The sequence below is a fragment of the Anser anser genome, assembly GCF_964211835.1.
Source record: "Anser anser genome assembly, chromosome: 6".
Classification (NCBI taxonomy): Eukaryota; Metazoa; Chordata; class Aves; order Anseriformes; family Anatidae; genus Anser; species Anser anser.
The window spans coordinates 8246179-8265047 of NC_139726.1; the positions used below are offsets into that span (position 1 = coordinate 8246179).

The window sequence follows — 18869 nt, forward strand, 5'->3', positions numbered from 1 at the left end:
TGCAAAAATACTTCCACCACTAACATTTATTCTGGAAAATACACTATAGGATTCCTGCTGATCGCTGAGCGGGGAAGAACAACTGCCGCAACTCTGAATTTTACTCCTAAATATTGATAAACTGAATTACTTAGTGCTTGGTAGTGCTGTTTCACTTGAGTGTAAATGAGCAACAATACTTCCTTTGTAGTAGGAGGCATTGGTTCATCTCTTTTAAAAGGGCTTTGTATTTTTTAACGAACACACCTCTCCTCCCAGATCAAAAAAGACTAATTTCCCCCTTTTTTAAAAAAAAAATCTTTAGTACATCTTTAATATTTATTACAAGAAATACTATAACCTACGCTTTTTTTTTTTTGCTTTAATAGGTATACGAAGCTCGGATATGCCGGTAACACTGAACCACAGTTCATTATTCCCTCATGTAAGTATATGTTACATGTGAGAGTTGTAAGAGTTGCTACGATCCATTGAAGTTCTGGGCATGTGCTATGTAAAAGGGCAGTTAAAACCAAGCAAATAGAAAAGACCCGTGCCTGATGACAGAGCGGTTACATGACTTTTTTTGCTCTGGATGCTCAGTTCAGAAAGATAAATTCATTAAAATAGCATACTATGATGGCTTCAATTTCCAAGAAATTAACTTCAAATATTAAATAATAGCATGGCTGTATTTGCTTTTTAGGAGGTTCTTCTTCTGTTAGTTAATAGATTAGATAAAACTTCAGGTGATCGTAAATAGGAAAAAAAATAATAATAAAAAAAAAATATTACCCTTCCCAGGTATTATTCAGTATTACAGCTTGTGTTTATTTTACTTGCAAAACATTAAATTAAGAAACACATGCTTTCAAATGTAAAACTATTTATTTATTCACTCCCTGCCTTCTGAAATGTTTCTGCCACATGAAGGGATGTGGCTTTCGTCTGGAGAGTGGAGCTCAGTCAGCTTCCCTTCAAAATACTTCGCCTTCTGCACCACTTGGTGTTTTGTCAGTGTTCATGTGCATTGGGGCCAAAGTAATCAAGTATTGCATCCTGGTAGAAAGGAGTAATTAGTACACCCAGTTTTCCTTGTAAATACAACAGGAAAAGAGCTGGAAGTAACAGTGCTTAGTCGCTGTAGAAAAGAATTTCTGGTAGTTCAGGCTCTGTTTTTTTGTTGTTTTTGTTTTTTCGGGGTACAAAATGTGCGTCAAAGCCATTTTCATGGGAAGCTAGTGTTAAATCGCTTAATGCGTTCTCCTGTTCTCATACATGTGAGAGAATCCTTGCAATCTCTTCTAGATTGACTTCTAATAGGTGGTTCTCAATTCATTTGTTTTTCCAAATATCATGTGGTTAATTCTGGCATATAAAATATAACTTACAATTTAATTTAGTCTTTTGCACGCAAACTCTTATCTTAACGTTAGATTTACTGATCTATATGAAAAACCTCACATTGCTCTTTCTGCTTCCTAGCCAAGTTTAATTTTAAAAAATAGACAAATTATTAATTTCATATAACTAGGGTTTGCATACTTTTTTCTGCATATTCAGACTTGGTTTATTTCATTTGAAAATTACTTTCTTGTTACAAAAGCAAAGAGGTATTCTGACACTTGAAGTCAGCTGTCAGATAATTCAGCAGAGAAATTTATACAACAGGGATGTTTTTAAAATAGAAGAGGAATATGAGATTTCTTGATAGCTTTTTATATAGGATATGTTTAAAAAAAGGCACTTGAGTTTAAATTCTCCTACAGCTGACTGAAAACAGATTATGGTAGTAGTTAGTTTCAAAGTAAAATCTTATTAAAAAAACAGTGGGTCTTTTCAAGGTACTTTGGTATCTTTATTTTTTCATAATATTCACAGTTAAGAAATATTTTGGTTTCTCCTTTTGATTTCCAGGAATTGTTGTTGCATTTTATCAATTCGAAGTTTCTTTTTTTAAAAAAAAAAAAGCTTGCTGAGGAACAGGTTGGAGCAGCATTCCTTCTCCCTTGTTCGCTTTCTGCTTATCTTACTCACTCCTAGGATTAACAAATTTTTATTTCTCACTCTTTTATATTGTTGTCTTGGCTTAATTCTGTCTTCTGCTTCTGTAGAGATGACAAATGCTTGCGTGAAAAGTGAAATGAAATTATGTTGGGTTAATTCTTTGAAGAGACTTGTTTGCTGTTCTCATCCCTGTCTGCTTTTAAAATACAGCTGATCATTGCTTGATTTTTTTCATTCACTCAATCCTGTTTTCCTACTGTGTATTAAGATAGGAGTCAATTTATTTCTGTAACCCAGGGGTTCTCCAGATTTGTTTCAAAATATCTATGATAATTTACATATTAGATGACCTTTTACTTGCATTTAAAAGAAAAAAAAAAAGGCCATGGGAGTGGTTAAGCAGAAAAATTGATTTTTTTTTTCCTAAAAGCTCTTATTCTTGTGCCAAGCAAACCAAAGCCAAACCCTGTGATACTGCTGGAGCGCTGCCCATCTTCAGCGCCGTGGTAGCCGAGCTCTGGTTTTAGCAAGATGAATGTTCCCGTTTGTGTGTTCGGGCTGCAGTTCTTGATTCTGCTTGTTTCCTTCTCCCCGTTTCTGACACCGACCGCCAGCAGTGTGTGGAGAGCTCTCGTCTCGCTGGCGGCTTGTAGCAGGGTTCAGCCACTCGGACTCGAAAGCTTCTGACTGCTGTGGCAAGTGCTGGCATCTCACTTGAAACGTTGTGCTGATAACACACATCTGGACAGCAAAACTTCCCCAAAGTCTGCAAGTTGTGTTGCTGACCTGAAAAGTATTTGGCAAGATGCTTCTTCTCACTTGCAGCAAGCGCTGGCCTTGCAACATCTCCTTCCGCCCAACTTCAGCTTCTGCTTCTTACCTACCTCTGCTTTTTGGCTTCCAGCCTTTTGCTTCCTCTCCCCTCCTGTAAGCCGCTACAGAAGTTGTGGTATGATTTGGTTTTCCTCTTGAAGAGCTCAAAATATCTTCTGCCTTACGCTGTTCGGTCTTTCACAACACTTCTTAGTTTCTGTGGCTGCGCAGCCCTTCTGTTGCTGTTTGTGGGAAGAGAAGGGAGAAGGATGGGGCCACTGCTGAGCCGGCGGTGCTTTAGCCTAGCATGCTTTACCTTTCCCAGCCCTGTGGCTGTGCAGCCCCTTACCCTGCGCCCTTGAGGCTGCAGCAGCTGTTTTCGTGACATTTCTCTTGGTTCTGAGCAAACAGCACTTCCTGGCCGAAGGTGAGGATTAGCGAAATAATTCTGTATTTGAGCAAGCTTTTGGTTAACAGCCTTTGAATAATAGAGCTTGATCTTAATACTTAGGTTTTCTCTATGAATTTTTCCACTTGTGTAAAGGCTAGTGTTTAAAGGCAATCAGGAAGACTTGAAAAAATACAAAAGTTTTCTTGCTGGCACTGTAACCCTGGTAGCCTGGGGGCTGATACAAAAGAGGAGGGGAGGGAACATCTGTGTTCCTGTGATATCTCATCGCTGATCCATCTTTCCTGGATCCTGTGTTTAGCCTTAGCCGGTATTTCTCTAATTTTTTTCTTTATTTATGATGAGTAATTATCCTGGAAGGAATAAATTACCAAGATAAAAGCTCTTAACTTTTGCCAATTATTCTTTGAAGCAAGGGAGAGATTTATAGTCTTAAGTGAAACTCTCCATCCTGTTCTTAATGATAAGATAGGAGTAGGATTAAAAGGAAGAAATTAAAGGCTTCGAAAATCTGTTTTAAGGTGTCTAAAGATGCATGATACAGCCATATAAATTCCTATTCTTTTCTTTTCAAAATATTTCTTTTATTTCCTTCCAACGTTCTTTTTTTCCTGTCTTATGTCCTGTCCTTCCTTTTTGTGCATTTCTGCGTTTGTGTGTTTAAGTTGCTTTTCAGTTCCTTCTGTGTGTACTGTATCTCATTTTCATAATATGTCCAGAAATCAAATTGGAGCAAGTGAAATGGGATATTGATTTATATAATAGTAATGTGTCTTCTGTCTTGCTCTTTGCACAACTCCTACCACTGCATTCTTTTCTTTTGGGTGTTAATAGCTGACTGTGGAGAAAACTAGCCCACTTGTTGAATAAAATGAGATCTTCAGGGTTACCCTATCTGACTGATTCTTTTTGTATTTTATCTCCCTGATTGCATGTTGAGTGCCCAACAATTAAATCTCCATTTAGATCTGTATCGTGTTACTGTATAAAACCTAGTTCTGTCTGTCACAGGAATTCAAATTATTTGTGTTTTATTTTTCTGTGTTTATGCCTCAACCAGAGGATGAATGCAATTGGTGTTTTCCTATTTCTGAATGTCGAGTTTCCTCTTGTTTCTTTCAAAGTGTGGGATGTATAATCTACAGCATTGTTTATGTTCTTTGTTAAAGGTATTGCTATCAAAGAATCAGCAAAAGTGGTGGATCAAGCACAGAGGAGGGTCTTGAAAGGTGTTGATGATTTAGACTTCTTTATCGGGGATGAAGCAATAGAAAAACCAACTTATGCAACCAAGGTATTAGAGACAGTTAAACTAATTTTCCAATGTTCTTTAGAAGAAAATCATGTACACGGTAAATAGCTTATGAATGTTTCTTGGATGGCTAATCTTATTTTCTTATTAACTATTTTAATGAAAGATAAGGTTTGGTATTATATCAGTTTTGACGATCTTCGGGAGATTTTGGGGAAAAAAAAGTGAATCTATGTTTCCTTTGAAGTGAAGGGGAGCTGGGAGAGTGGTAAGGGGAGACAGGACATTCTTTCTTGTTCCTTGGTATCTTCTATAAGCCACATCAGAGTCAGGATACTGGCCTGGGGGAACCTCTGGTTTATCCTAGTACTATCATTCTCTGCTAATAAGAAATGCTTAATGTGTTGTATTTACTGTTCAAGGTCAGAATTTCAAATAGGTGTCAGGTTGGGACAAGGAAAACCTTATGCAAGGTTTTCAGATGTAGATCATATGCTTCTAACACAATTGAAAACAGATTATTATTACTATTATTTATTTATTTATATGTTTTTTACATTTTGGTATTATTCTATGACAGTGGCCCATCCGCCATGGTATAGTTGAAGACTGGGACCTGATGGAGAGGTTTATGGAGCAAGTAATCTTTAAGTATCTAAGGGCAGAACCTGAGGATCATTATTTTCTTTTGGTAAGTAAAACTATGAAGTAGTATACGACTAATAATAATTCTATGCTGATTCGTGGAATAATTCTTAAATATGAATATGCTTACCTTGAAAACTAAAGTGAACACAATTTCTGTGACACTTTCCTGGCTTGGTTTATCACATCCAAGTTCTTTAATTTTCTAAGGATGTTGAAAGTCAGCTTCTGAACTGCAATTTTTTTTCCCTTCTTAATTCTACCCAATGCACTGCTGCCTCCTCCCTCTTCTATTACTTATCCACCAAGTTAAATAGTGATGTTTAAATTTGAGGCAAAAAAGTACCTGTGTGTTTCGATTTGGTCAAATTGCAACTGTTTTGTTTTTACAGAAATGGTATCTGTATGGTGTGTCTAGAGTAAAATTTTGACTCCTTTCTTTGTGGAATTCAGGATTGATTGTCATATTTGGGTGTATCAAATTTGAATTGGGATCAAATGTTATTCTGAAGACTCTGCTATTCCTTAGCATTTCCTTTAAAGCCATCAAAATGAGCAATATGTTTGCGTGGATTTTATAGAGCAATTGGGAATTGGATGCGTTGGCCATCCTTGTTAAAGGACATCTAATACAACCGTGTCCTTGAAGCAGGTGCTATTGGATCTGGTTGCTTAGGACTGTCCAGCCAAGCTTTGAATACCTCCAAGGGTTGAGGTGCCAACTGGGCACCTCTTCCACTATTTTACCAACCCTCATGCTACTCTTTTTTTCCTCTGAATGAATAATTAGGCTTTCCCATGTTGCTGTTGATCTCTATGACATCTTGTATCACATTCATTAAGTCAAACTCCTTGGTGTCTTTACCCTTACATGGTTAATGTAATAAAAGATAGATACTTCTTCTGAAACACCCTGTGCCACTATTCAACATGCTCTCTTAGAGGAGAGACTTAATTATATGCATAGTACTTTTATGAAGCTTAAAGCATGCTTTTATAGCAGTTTACACTGTTGCTAGTTCCTCTGTTAAGTATGTTTCTACAGCTGATCGTATAAACTCTTCTTTTATAATGATTGCTTCTTGAAGAAAAATTTGTTCAACCAATTGTTTTTTCTTAATTGCTGTACTTCATGTGCTAAAATGTAGCTATTGACATGTTTAGGTTGATAGTCCTTCTTTCTTTTTGAGAGAGAAGTTAAAATGAGCCGACCAAGCCACAGAAGGGACTATTGATGTGAATGCTTAAACAGTAATTAGTCTAATGTTTGTCTCACTTATGTTGTATCTGTTTTCACTCAGATCGTGCTTTTGCAGTTTTGATTTGCAAAAATTCTGTTATTGTCAAGGGAGTTCCTAGGTTTTCTTCATTACGCCCTTGGCATTTAATAGGACCATTTGCACATTACTATTTTTACACGCTATTGTTGTTGAATGGCTCATCTCTCAAAATTTAGTTACAGGTGATTTTTGAAAGAAGTGTTTGATTTCAATGTAAGTAAAATTTTCTTTTTTGTCCCACAGACTGAGCCTCCATTAAATACTCCAGAAAATAGAGAATATACTGCTGAAATCATGTTTGAATCTTTCAATGTTCCAGGGCTATATATTGCTGTTCAGGTAAGAGCAGGGCTATTGAAAGTTAGGGCTACGGTTCTCTAATTCACTGAGAAAATTGTATGAGTGATGCTTGGAATACTTCTGTGTAGTCTAGGCCACCAGTTCCACCGCTAGATGTCTGTCTAGATATGTTCCTCCTGCCTGGGTATAGAAGGGCTCTAGACGGTATAAAATCTTGCTGCATCATAAACAAAAATAATGATAATTATGGTAGTGGGCCAAGAACTATATCCCTCTTAATATGAGGTAGCAAAAAGGATGTTTATTTGAATGTGCTTAGAAAGCATCAGAAGGCAAAAACTGCATTTATGCAGCCTTGTTTGTTTGTAAACTCTTAGGTACACATGTTATTAAATCAGTTTCTGTGCCATAAATGACCACAAGCTTCTTTTCATTAGCATCTTTTAAGAGGATATTTCTGTCAATAGGTGAGAAAAATATTGAAGCAGACTAATGAAACTTTTTTTGTAAGCAGGATTTAAGACAAAGGTTTTTCTTGTTTACATGTAGATGGATTAAAGTATTTTAGCATAAGGAGATACTTAATTTTGTTCAGCTGGACTTCAGTTTTAAGAACATTACATACTTCTTGATGACTTCTGTTCATAACTTCTGAAATAGCACAGAATCACATTTCCACTGGAAATTTGTAACTTGGAGATAAGGTGAAAGTACTACTTAATAAAATAAAACATTTAAAAATACCTGGAATGCTGATTAGCAGGAGCCCACTAGAAGATGCCCTCAATTCTTCAAGTTTTTATTTGGTTCTTCCCTCTGCAAACTCAGACCCATCGTTCTTTCCTGGTTCCTTCAGGGAAAGATCTCTGATTACTTTGAAAGATGGCTAGCGAATTTGCTTTTCCCCATTCTGTTTACCAAGCTATAATACTGAAGTAACTGCAAGAAATACTGCGCTTTTGACAATGTCCTTTTTTGCCTCCTGTTTTGTGGAAAAAGACAAATACTGTTTCATCTTCAGTATGAAATTTTTAACCCCAGTTCCTTCATAAAACTTTGTTGGTCTTCTGTAATATGTTGCTCTCAAATGATCGTATTCAGCTTGCAATTCAGTTTATTTCTGCTGTTGAGAGAATGCTTAGATGCCAAAGAAGACGGATTGGGTAAAAATTGCAGTAGTTGTATGCTCATCTAATGGAAATAATGGATTTTATGGCCCTGTCTCTTTGTGATGTTCTCCTTAGCCCGTAAAACTGGTGCTTGTCTGTAGAAGTAGACTGAATGCTAGTAAGCTCCAATGGTCTTATTATCTTTGCTTAGAGCACAGGAAATCTTCCTTTCTGTTGCCAGTACATTTGTATAATAAATTGAATGTATTGTGCATGGTACTGTTTTCTTCTTACACTCAGATTTTCTAGCTTTCCTAGTTAAGGAAATGGTATGTTATTTTCTGTGTATACAACTTTAAAAATCCAGATTTTCCAATTATATTTGAACTTGGTTGTCTGTAAAGCGATGTCGGATCAGGTATTGCTGGAAGCAGTAGTGGAAGGTGGGATTTGCAATGCATTTAGTAAGATGAATCTTTCATGTGTATTCTTTTACAAGGCTGTCCTTGCCTTAGCTGCATCTTGGACGTCAAGACAAGTAGGAGAACGGACGCTGACCGGCACAGTCATAGACAGTGGCGATGGTGTCACTCATGTCATTCCTGTGGTAAGTGTACATCAAAGCTATAGAAACAACTTAACTGGAGAACAGTTTGTCCTGCAGCTTCTCTGAAGTCTTCATTCATGCAGACTGAAGTATAGCTAGGATTCTTCAAAAATGTCAGATAATTGCCAGGGTGGTCGGTGCGGGGCTTTTTGTTTGTTTGGTAGTGCAGAAACTTTTGGAAGAACTTTTCTGCACCCTGAGTTTGTCAGGGCATATTGGCTTTCAGTGATTTCTCCTAAATGAAGATTTGCAAGGCCGTGCTAAGTGATCAGTGAAATTTTATTGCTTTATCATATTTCCAGTTTGTCTTGCTAGAAAATGATGCAAAATATTTAAGGGCAGATGTAGCATTGTTTACAGTTTTTTCTCAATCTGTGCTTAATGTTTAGTAGTATACTAGTGCGTCAGTGATACAAGCAAAAACAGAAGTTCCAACCTGACTAAAAATCTAAGGTTAGTTGATGTTGAATATCTGTTCCCTTATATTGTTTTTAAAAGCAAAAACTGGTATGATCGTATATTTTATTAAATAATTAACACTTAAACTTACAGTTTCTTAATTGTCAAATTGCTGTTCTCACAGTCGGCATGTATCTAGTTTTACAAAACTACATAGTTAAAATTGGAGCATTCAATAACGTTCTGTATTTCAAATGGCAGCTAACATGCCTCTGCCCCTGTTTCACTGAGGAGATAAATGTATGTCTAGGCATCATAAACGTTTTTTTAAAAAAGAATTTAGATTACAGTTTTTACAGACTAAAATCTATATAAAGCTTTATCCTGCCACACTAACCTCAGGTGTTATTTTATTGGTTATGCCAGACAGTAGCATTGGTTGTGAGCAAAACCGTGCTGTATTGTAGAATTTTCTTATTAACCATGGTGGAATATAGCGGCAATTATTTGTTCAGACTGTTCAGCTGAGATGGCATATTTTTAATAAGGCTTGACAAAACAGTTGGGATTTCAAACCTTGTTTAGCTAAGCTATTTTTAATTGAACTTAGTAGTGCAAATTGCTGTTTAAAACAGTTTCATGTCTTGTGTTTTTTTTTATTTTTTAACATTTTTGGTTTCTGCATTTAGACCAGATATTTTAAATGCCCCGATACTGTCCCCCAGTATGAGTATGACTTGTAAGGGTAGACTGATGGATGAGCATGTGCCAACCTTACTTTCTAAGCCATCTCAGTTAATGTGCTGAAATGATTCACTTTCTCTCTGCTTTCAGAAAATTAATTTTGTTTCCTGTGAATTGTAACATGGCTGTGACTGTAGAGTTAAATTGTTTATTCTAAAATGTACAGTACAAGGTACCTTAATCTTTTTGGTAAGAGTAACCTCGTTTTAAAGAAAGAATGGAGGCCAAGGAATAGCGAGTATAGCTACTGTCTGCCTTACATGCTAGTGGCCTTTCTGTTCCTCCTAACCTTGTAATAATTGGGAATCAAACTCAAAGCAAAACACTGTAAAAGTAAAATAAGGCAACTGAAGAAGTGCGCTTCTGGTAATTAAGAGCTGGTCTTAAAACGCTTCAGTTTTGCAATCACAGGTAGCGAATTAGTGTTTAGACTCTTTCTTCCTCCATTCCAAGCTTTGTTGAATTTTTGTCAATGTCTTTCCTTCATTTTTATTTATAGGCTGAAGGATACGTGATTGGCAGCTGTATCAAACACATTCCAATTGCAGGGCGAGATATAACATACTTCATTCAGCAGCTGCTGAGAGAACGAGAAGTAGGAATTCCTCCTGAACAATCCTTGGAAACAGCTAAAGCAGTGAAGGTAATTTGAACATTGTAAATCTTCAGGTTGTTTGAGAGTAGAGTTTGATTTCCATTTTTAAAAATAAATTCTCTCAATCATTGCCTTCCAAGTAATGTTGCTCTGTTTCTAAATATTAAAATGTCTAAACGTTAAATACATTGCGTTTAAGATGTATTGTTGGGTTGTACGCATGGTGGCCTAGAATTTCAATCTTCACTTGTCCCTTCCCTTTATTATTGTGATACTTAGAAAATGTTCTTGGTGGGATGTGTAATGTAAAGAGCTGTAATCGCTCTTTCATTCTTTCTGAATGTTGATATTTTTTTTACAGTACAAAGCTATTTTGAAAGACACTCAGCTTAAAGTATGCTTTAACATTGTTTCTGTGGCAATTCTTCAGTATACTTTAGAACTCATTTCTCAGTGCTATAGAAGTTTAGAGGAAAAAATAGAAGAAAAGTGATTTAACCCAGCAAGATGTGCTGCTTTCAGTGCTGCACAGAAATGATTTCTAGTAGCAGAGCCATTACTATATGCAGTAAATGTCAGTTCAGCTGTTTTTGAGGAAGATTATTTGCCAATTTCAAAGTCTTATTCTTAAAGGTTCAAATCACTGCACTTTAAAAAGTTAATACCATGATTTTTGCTCTACTTAAAAGAAACTTATAACTGTATATATTTAATTTTCAGGAACGTTTTAGTTATGTTTGCCCTGACTTAGTAAAAGAGTTTAACAAGTATGACACAGATGGTACAAAGTGGATTAAACAGTATACTGGAATTAATGCTATCTCAAAGAAAGAATTTACCATAGATGTTGGTTATGAGAGATTCCTGGGGCCAGAGATTTTCTTCCATCCTGAGGTAAGTTGATTTGAATTGTCTTTACCTTTTGTTTTAGGTGTGTTTTTGGATGGTGTCCTACAAATAGTATTTTTAAATTGTTGAAGTGGTAATTCCAACTAAAATTTGCATTGGTAAATAGATACCAGTTACTGTAAGTTCTTTTTCCAGTGTAGGGAAACATTAGCTGGGAATAAATCTGTTTTTCTTTTCCTTGAATTCCTCTGTGTTCTCCTGTGAAAGCTTTTGTGTCATGTTGGGGTGTTTTGCTTCAGTGCTCAGCATCTGGAAAGGGCATGTATTCTTTGACCCGTTGTGGTTAACAAAAGCTGTATAGGAGAATAGCTAGCAAAATAGATAGTTTAGGTTTATTGTTCTTTCAAAACTTTTCTAAATGGCAATAAATATTACTAATGAATATATTCCCTTAGCTTTTTCACTTTCACTGTATCCCTAGTATAATGGGATGGTTCTTTCTTTTCCCCTTCTTATTTTTAGCCATTTTTTCTTTGCAGCGTATGGTCCTGCATGTTGACTTACTGTTTTTTATTCTTGCTTGTAGTTTGCTAATCCTGACTTTACACAACCAATCTCAGAAGTAGTAGATGAAGTTATTCAGAATTGTCCCATTGATGTTAGACGTCCTCTCTATAAGGTATGAAGCTAAAATGTTTTTTAATACTTGTTTTAGAAGGATTGTGGTTTATATTGAAATATGTAGTGGAAACTCGGTTTAAAAAAAAAAAAACAAACAGCAATTTCAAAAGTAGAAACTTTTTCTGGTAGCAAGTCCAACACGCAGAAGGCTTTATATTTACTTTTTTTCAGAATGGGATGTTTCATTACTGAAGTTATATGTAAAGGAAAGAAAAAAGGGAAGTGTAAATCTAAGTGAAAGAAGTGAAACACACTAAGATATAAATGGATTTTAAAGCATAGTCAAGTTTAATGTCACAGCCTCTTTGAATTCATATTCTGTCATGTTTAAGTGTTAACTTAAAACAGGGAAAAAGCATACCTGTTAACTGTGTTAAAAAATAGAAAAAAAATGGAGTAGATAAAGGTGGAGACCTACAGTTAATTTTTTTAATTCTCTATTTTTTTTATTTCCTTAAACAGAATATTGTCCTCTCTGGAGGTTCAACCATGTTCAGGGACTTCGGTCGCCGTTTGCAGCGAGACTTGAAGAGGACAGTTGATGCAAGACTGAAACTTAGTGAAGAACTTAGTGGTGGCAGGCTGAAGGTTAGTTGTTGTTGCCAATGCATTTAAGTGGCATCTTCTTATCCCTTGTTACCTGGAAAACGCAAAAATAACATACTGAAATGACAGTCTTGTTTGAAATTTCCTCATCTTCATTTAAGGTTCTCCTACAGACTTTTTAGAGATTGATATATTGTAGAGAGTTAAAGACAGTTACTGGAGGCCATTTGTATAACACTGTAGGAAGCTACAGTACTGTTTCCGCAGGTATGAACTCTTGCTGCCCATCCACTGTTACCGATATGGATCGGTCTCACCTAATAAAAGGATGGGACTTAAACCTGTTATGTAAAAACAGTTGACGGCTCTTCAATTTGTTTTTTGTGTGTAGTGGTTACTGATTAGATGCAAATAATTGTCTTCAGTGTTTTGTATTTCATAAAGACACTGAATGGTGTGGTGCAGGCTCAGTGCAAAGCCATTAGTAGCAGTGGTAGCAAAAGGACTAGAGCATTTGCCCTGTGAAGAAAAGCTAAGAAGAACTGGCTTATTTGGAGAAGTCAAATCCTTGTGGGGTCCTAACAGCAGCCCCCTTGGTTTCTGTGGGGAGGTTATCAAGGTGGAACCAGGCCCTTGATAGTGCTGCATGGTGACCACGTGAAGGACAGCAGAGTCTGAGCTTGGATGTAAGAAAAATCTCCATGGGGATAATCGGGTATTGGAGCAAGCTGCACAGAGAGGTTGTGCAGTCATCATCCTTTCAAGATTCGGTTGGATAAAATTCTGAATAATTTCCTCAGACCTCCAGGAGATTGAACTAGAAGCATTGAGTTCTGTTCCCATCTGAATAATCCGATGGTTCTGTGAAATGACTTCATTTGCACTGAACTGCACGATTCCTAATTTATCTGCATTCTACTTCTGACCTCTGATCTAATTTTTGCATTTTTTCTGTTGACTCTGAATACATAAGACATTAGCAGGTTAATTTTTTTCTTTTAAGGTGAGAATTAAATTATTTTCTCACTTATTTTTAAGTAGTAATGTAGCTAGACAAGCTCAAACAATACTTAAAAAAAAAAAGTGCATCTTCATACGTCATGGAGGCAACTCTGAAGTATGTTATAAACAGTTCCTTAGCTCAAGTAACTTTATTTTCAGTTCTCTTTGTGAGATACACTTTTACGTTATAGGTTGGAAAAGCGCAGCTGTGTATTGATCATAGCTAAATTTTTGATTGATCTGCAACTAATGCTTTGTTAAAATAATTACATGAAATTCAAAAACTAAGTTTCTGAAGCCTTTTTTGGAAAGGGGTAAGTAGTACGGATCTATTCTTGCAATTGCATAGCTATTCCCTGAAGGAAATTATTCAGAAAATTGAAGGTGGATAATCTGAGAGGAACGAGGGTAGTGGAGCTGTTGAGAAAATTGGCGTGAATGCAAATATCTTTAAATATCTGAAAAGTAGATAGCTCTTGCTAATAAATAACCACTTATTTCTTCGTCTGGGTTGTACAAATGAAAATCTGATAGTATAATTGTGTGTTTACATATCAAGCATTTAAGAAAAACTAATCTGTGATTAGTAAGCTTGGAATATAGTAATTTAAATGATTTATTTAACTAACAGAAGCAAACTTTAATATATTCTGTTTTTATTATTATTTTATAGCCTAAGCCCATTGATGTACAAGTCATTACACACCATATGCAAAGATACGCTGTTTGGTTTGGAGGATCAATGCTGGCTTCCACAGTAAGTTAGCTATAAAGCTAAACATGTTTTAGGCCTGGGTATGTTTTTGGATTTCTTATCTCCCCTTTAGTTCATACCAAATGCAGCTGGGGGATTTCTGATAGCTTTTGGGTAAGAAACACTACTCTCTCCCTCAAAGCTTTTGTATTAGATTTGGAAAATCTAAAAGAGCAAATGAAAGCTGAATTACTTTTTTTTTTTTTATTTTAAATAGTACATTTTGGTTTGGTGGTAGAACATGATGTTTGCCACTGGTGTTTCACTGTGTGACAAATAGTGTTTCTTTTAGGTCTTCCAAATCATCTGTATCTGCTTTTTCCCACTTGCTATGTAAATTACAGTATTGTTGACTATTTATTTTTCTCTTCCTCTTTACAGCCTGAATTCTACCAAGTATGCCATACCAAAAAAGATTATGAAGAAATTGGTCCTAGCATCTGTCGTCACAACCCAGTGTTTGGAGTCATGTCTTAAAGCTGACCTTGCAGGGGTCAGGGATAGGGAGGTGGGGAGGAGTTTTTCTGATCACTCGTTTGTCTGATGGCTGGTATTAAGATAACAAACATGCCTTGACAATAAGAAAAAGACCAAACACAATTAAACAGGATTACTTTAAGTGTCTGAACATGCGGATGTAGTGGAAAGCCAAAATGATCACGTTTTTTCTTTAGATTATTTGAACTTGTGCGTAACAAAGTGGGTTTTAGTTCTTTCTGTGCCCTGATATTTTGTATATTAAAGAATTATCCAAGATTTGATGGGATTTGACGGTGTGTAGATAGTCAGCTCTCTAATGCTTCAGTTGTACCCTTTAATGGGTACAACGCAGGAGCTTGTTTATATTTCTTACTTTTTTTATACTTTGAGGAAAAATATGAATTAAAGAAACTGTAATATTTGAGAGAAAAATTACCAGTGACCATCTTTAAAGTAAGTTAAAGAGAAGTCATTGAGACTCATGCAACTAATTCTTGAAAATCATGACCAGTCTAAATCCTGTTCCACACGATGCGAGTGCTTTTGGAACTAAGAAGCTAGTATCTTGGATTAACTGATGCCTGCTAGTGCTTTCTGATTACTCGGTGCATTTTCATTCTATCTCTTGCTTTAAAAAAAAAAAAAAGACAAGACTGTTGGACCAGTATTGCAGTTCTGTAGTGTCATTTCTAATTAAAACCAAATAATCAGGTTATCAAAATTGGTGTATTTAAAGCCTAACACCATTCCAATAAAGGCACAAAATTTCTTTTTATGTTTGTGTCAGACTTGTTCATATCATTACGTGGGAAGTTGTGAGCATGGGTTCCTACATATCCGCTGTTGTTTCTAATGAGTAAGATTGGCTTGTAAGATAGAGATCATTATGTGCATTGTATAAGCTGAAGTGTGAGCTTCTTAGAACTACAGTTTATATGTTCATCTAGATAGCACTTATCTATATAAACCTAACATCTGCATTGTTAGGTTTGTTCATCTGCTTCGTTCTGTAACTGTTTTTTTTTCCCATTTTCTTTCAAGTGGTGGCATACAGGAGACAGCTCTGCGTTTTAAATCTCTGGTTTTTCTGCAAGAAAATACCATGTAGATAAAAAGTGAAGTGAAAACAATCTCTTTCTCATTCTTTCTAGGAAGAAAGCTTCATACTTGCAATTTCTATTAATATTTGATGATGGAAAACTCAGATTTAGACACTTCTGAACTCACAAATGTAGTTAAGACTGTTTACGTAGAAGACCACAAGAGGGAGATCTCTTGGTTTCTTCTACAGAATTCAATATTCCTCAAGTTGTCTTTTTAGAGAGAAGCTCTTCAATTGCCAGAGCTTTCAGTTACTTCAGAGCATGATAAACGAGACTCCAAAACAAAGCTGTATATGGAAAGCTGGAAAGCTATTTTTACAGTAAACATTACAAAACTTGGATGTGCTGGAATTGAATAGAACATTGGTGCAAACAAACAAACAAAAAGTTAAATAATTGTATTACAAAACTATTACTAATCTCTCCTGATCAATGATACAATTTTTGTATACCTGGCTTTGAAAGGTTGTCTTATAGTGACTTTTTGAGTAACTGCCGACTAATTCGTGTGGTAAGACACACAGACAACAAATATATGTAGAATATATTTACTGTATATAAATAATTATATATAATATATATTATAATAATATATATAATATATAATAATAATATAAAACTGTATCATGCTTTAGTGGCTGGATTTCCTGATACACGGCAATGGCCTGAAGATAAGGCAACTTTTTAAGACAGACCCAATTTCTGGGGAAACAAATTTACTTTGAAGACTTATTCCTGAAACACAGATGCATAGATTCCTCTTATATATGCATAAAATTGCCTGGTAATCTTGGCAGGTAGGGGAACAGTCTCCTCCAGTAATTCCCACAGGTGCGTATGTGGGGGCCCCTATATTTTGTGGTTGAACTTTTGGAAACCAACATGACTGACAACTGGACCACATTGAGTTACGGTGGAAGAGAAGAGGTGCCACTTGCATGCCTTCATGCAGGCGTGCTACCTGTGCACTGGAGAGCAAAACCTCCATGCCAAGGCTAGCCGCTGGTTCTGTCAGTGCCTTGCTGGCTGCTGCGGGACTTCCCTGCTGGTGGCAGAGCACATCTGGATACCTCAGGGAACTCCACGCACGGTGGACTGCAAAACAGAACCAGTCCCCGGGGGATGCTCGCAGCTTGGTGCAGCTCGGGCTGGGCTGGGCTGGCTTCCTGCATGCTGTCGGGCACTGCTCGCAGGAAGGGGGTGGTTGGTCTGCAAACAGCTGGGTTAGAGGGCGGAGGTGTCCAAATACTCAGAATTTGGACGAGATTGGTCACAAGGAGAAGCAGGCAATTCTGTAATGTGTTTTGGCAGCTGGGCTCTCGCGGGAGGGGGGATAGGTGAGACCAGGCTGTCCCAGGAGGGGATGGTGACTTGCAGCCTGACAGTGACAGGCAGTTCTCTTGGGTTGGGATTTCAGGAATGCCTGCTCCCCAGTGGCAGGGAGCCCTCTAGAGCTGGATTTTGTGTCTGACTCAATAATAAGTGCATTGACAAACAGCGCTCGCAGTAAGGAAACCAGCAAGATCATACAGGAGCTCTTTGACAGGAGAGAATTGACATTTGAGCCTGGAAGCTGTCAGGCTGAGAACAGGAGTTGCTGCCAAGTGTAAAATGGGTGGATTTTTGCCTTACAGCTGTATTTTCAATAAGGGTACTGCTACAGGTACTACTGAGTTTTTAATCATGGATTTGATATGTGCAGGAGTAAGGCCAGGAGGCTTTTCCTAATCTGAGGGATGCCTCCTGCCTGCAGTGAATGAAAACCGCTGGAGCGGTGCAGGGTAGCGTGGCTTTGGGCATCCCCTGCTGAACGCTGGATCCTTGACACAGAGGTAGGTCCCATGCTGCGACAAGAAGCTGCACGGTCTCAGCATCACCTTGCTGTGGCCAATGCTCCCAGGGAGCAGGTACCGCATATGTCCAAGTGCTGCTGCACAGCCCATGTGCTGCGTGCCTCTCAGGTGGGACGTGTGCTGTTTTGTGTTGCTACCTCCACAGGAATTGCAAAATCAGGGATGCAGAAGCTCAGTCTTGTTAGACTTTTTTGTCCCAATGTGCATTCCTCTTTGCTTGGCTTCAAGAGAGATGCTCTAAGCTTGTTCAGTCACTTGCGGAAGAGAAAGGAGGGGGAAGTACCTTTGCCCTTACACAACACGTTTTCTTGTAGTAGTAACGGAAAATAATGTTAAACTTACCATAAAATGAAACAACTGAGTGTCTTTCATAACATATTTTGTATTTTTTATACCCTAGAGATCATGGAGAAGGCATGCAGGCATTGCTACATTCTCATGCACTGGGGAACTAGAAATCTATGAGCAGCTCTCATTAATGACTTGGATTGAACAGAAAGTCATCAATACTTAAACACCCAGGTGTGATGTTCAATTATAGTCTTCTGTGTTGGGGATAACTTGGGAAATGGCGTACATCACTCTGTGCCTATAAAGCTGGATCCAAGTCCAGGCTGCCATTTTGGTGCTGCACACATAAAACATGCCCTGCCGAGGTAATTTCAGAAAACCCTCTGCTCTTAAAATGGTACCCACTGCTGTTGTTCTGTGCTGGGTTGAATATAAAGCATCCAAAAGATTAATTGCAAAGGCAGGTGTTTAAAAAAAAAATGATGTTTTTCTTCTAAAATTTGTTGTCAGGAGAGGTTATGTAAAGAGGCAATTAAAAATTTGCACCCCAGTGCAAATTAAGCTTTTTTTTTTTTCTTGGTTTCAAAGTCCTGTTGTGCTGGTAATTAGCAGGTAGCTCAGCCCTCACCTCACAGCGCAGCCCCCCAGGCAGGGGTACTGCTGGCACAGCGAGTGCCCAAAATGCACACAGCTGAATGGATCAGAGAAGAAATGCGAGGCAGCAAATGCAGGTCATGCTCGCTGTATAGCGGAGGGTTTAACAGGATTCATGTTTACAGTGCATCATAAAGGAAAATCATAATTTTATTGTCTTAGTGACAAGCAGCCAAGTTAGTTATGCACGGAAAAGTCCCAGGAATGCTGAAAGCTTGAAGATTGGCCTGCCTGAACCTGACTGGCTTTTCTAACTTCTGGGAGTTTGATTTATTCCCCCAGGAAAAGCAGAACCCTGGTTTTAATTGGCTCCGTGTGTCAAAAGCTTTTATTTGCATGTAGCTCAACTTAGAATAAACCAGAGGTCGCTGCCATATCAGTTCGGGCTAATCTCATTTTATGAAAATTGCTCTTCTGAAATCCTTGGTCACATGAAAGGTTTCATTAAAATTGTATCTTAAGTATTCATGGAAACAAAGATATTTGGACCGAGATGTCCTTCCTCGCAACATGTCAC

At 37.3% G+C, this 18869-nt stretch overlaps 1 protein-coding gene across 1 annotated transcript in view; it reads left to right on the top strand.

The window, feature by feature from the left end:
* Nucleotides 1-15226, top strand: part of ACTR3 (actin related protein 3) — a 29848-nt gene extending 14622 nt beyond the window's left edge. The window contains exons 2-12 of the mRNA XM_083842704.1: nt 369-424; nt 4378-4502; nt 5041-5151; nt 6629-6724; nt 8294-8401; nt 10044-10187; nt 10860-11033; nt 11575-11667; nt 12132-12257; nt 13891-13974; nt 14353-15226. Coding sequence (XP_083698830.1) covers nt 369-424; nt 4378-4502; nt 5041-5151; nt 6629-6724; nt 8294-8401; nt 10044-10187; nt 10860-11033; nt 11575-11667; nt 12132-12257; nt 13891-13974; nt 14353-14448 — 1213 coding nt within the window. The 3' untranslated portion in view covers nt 14449-15226. The remainder of the gene's footprint in view (nt 1-368; nt 425-4377; nt 4503-5040; nt 5152-6628; nt 6725-8293; nt 8402-10043; nt 10188-10859; nt 11034-11574; nt 11668-12131; nt 12258-13890; nt 13975-14352) is intronic.
* The last annotated feature ends 3643 nt before the right edge of the window (nt 15227-18869 follow it).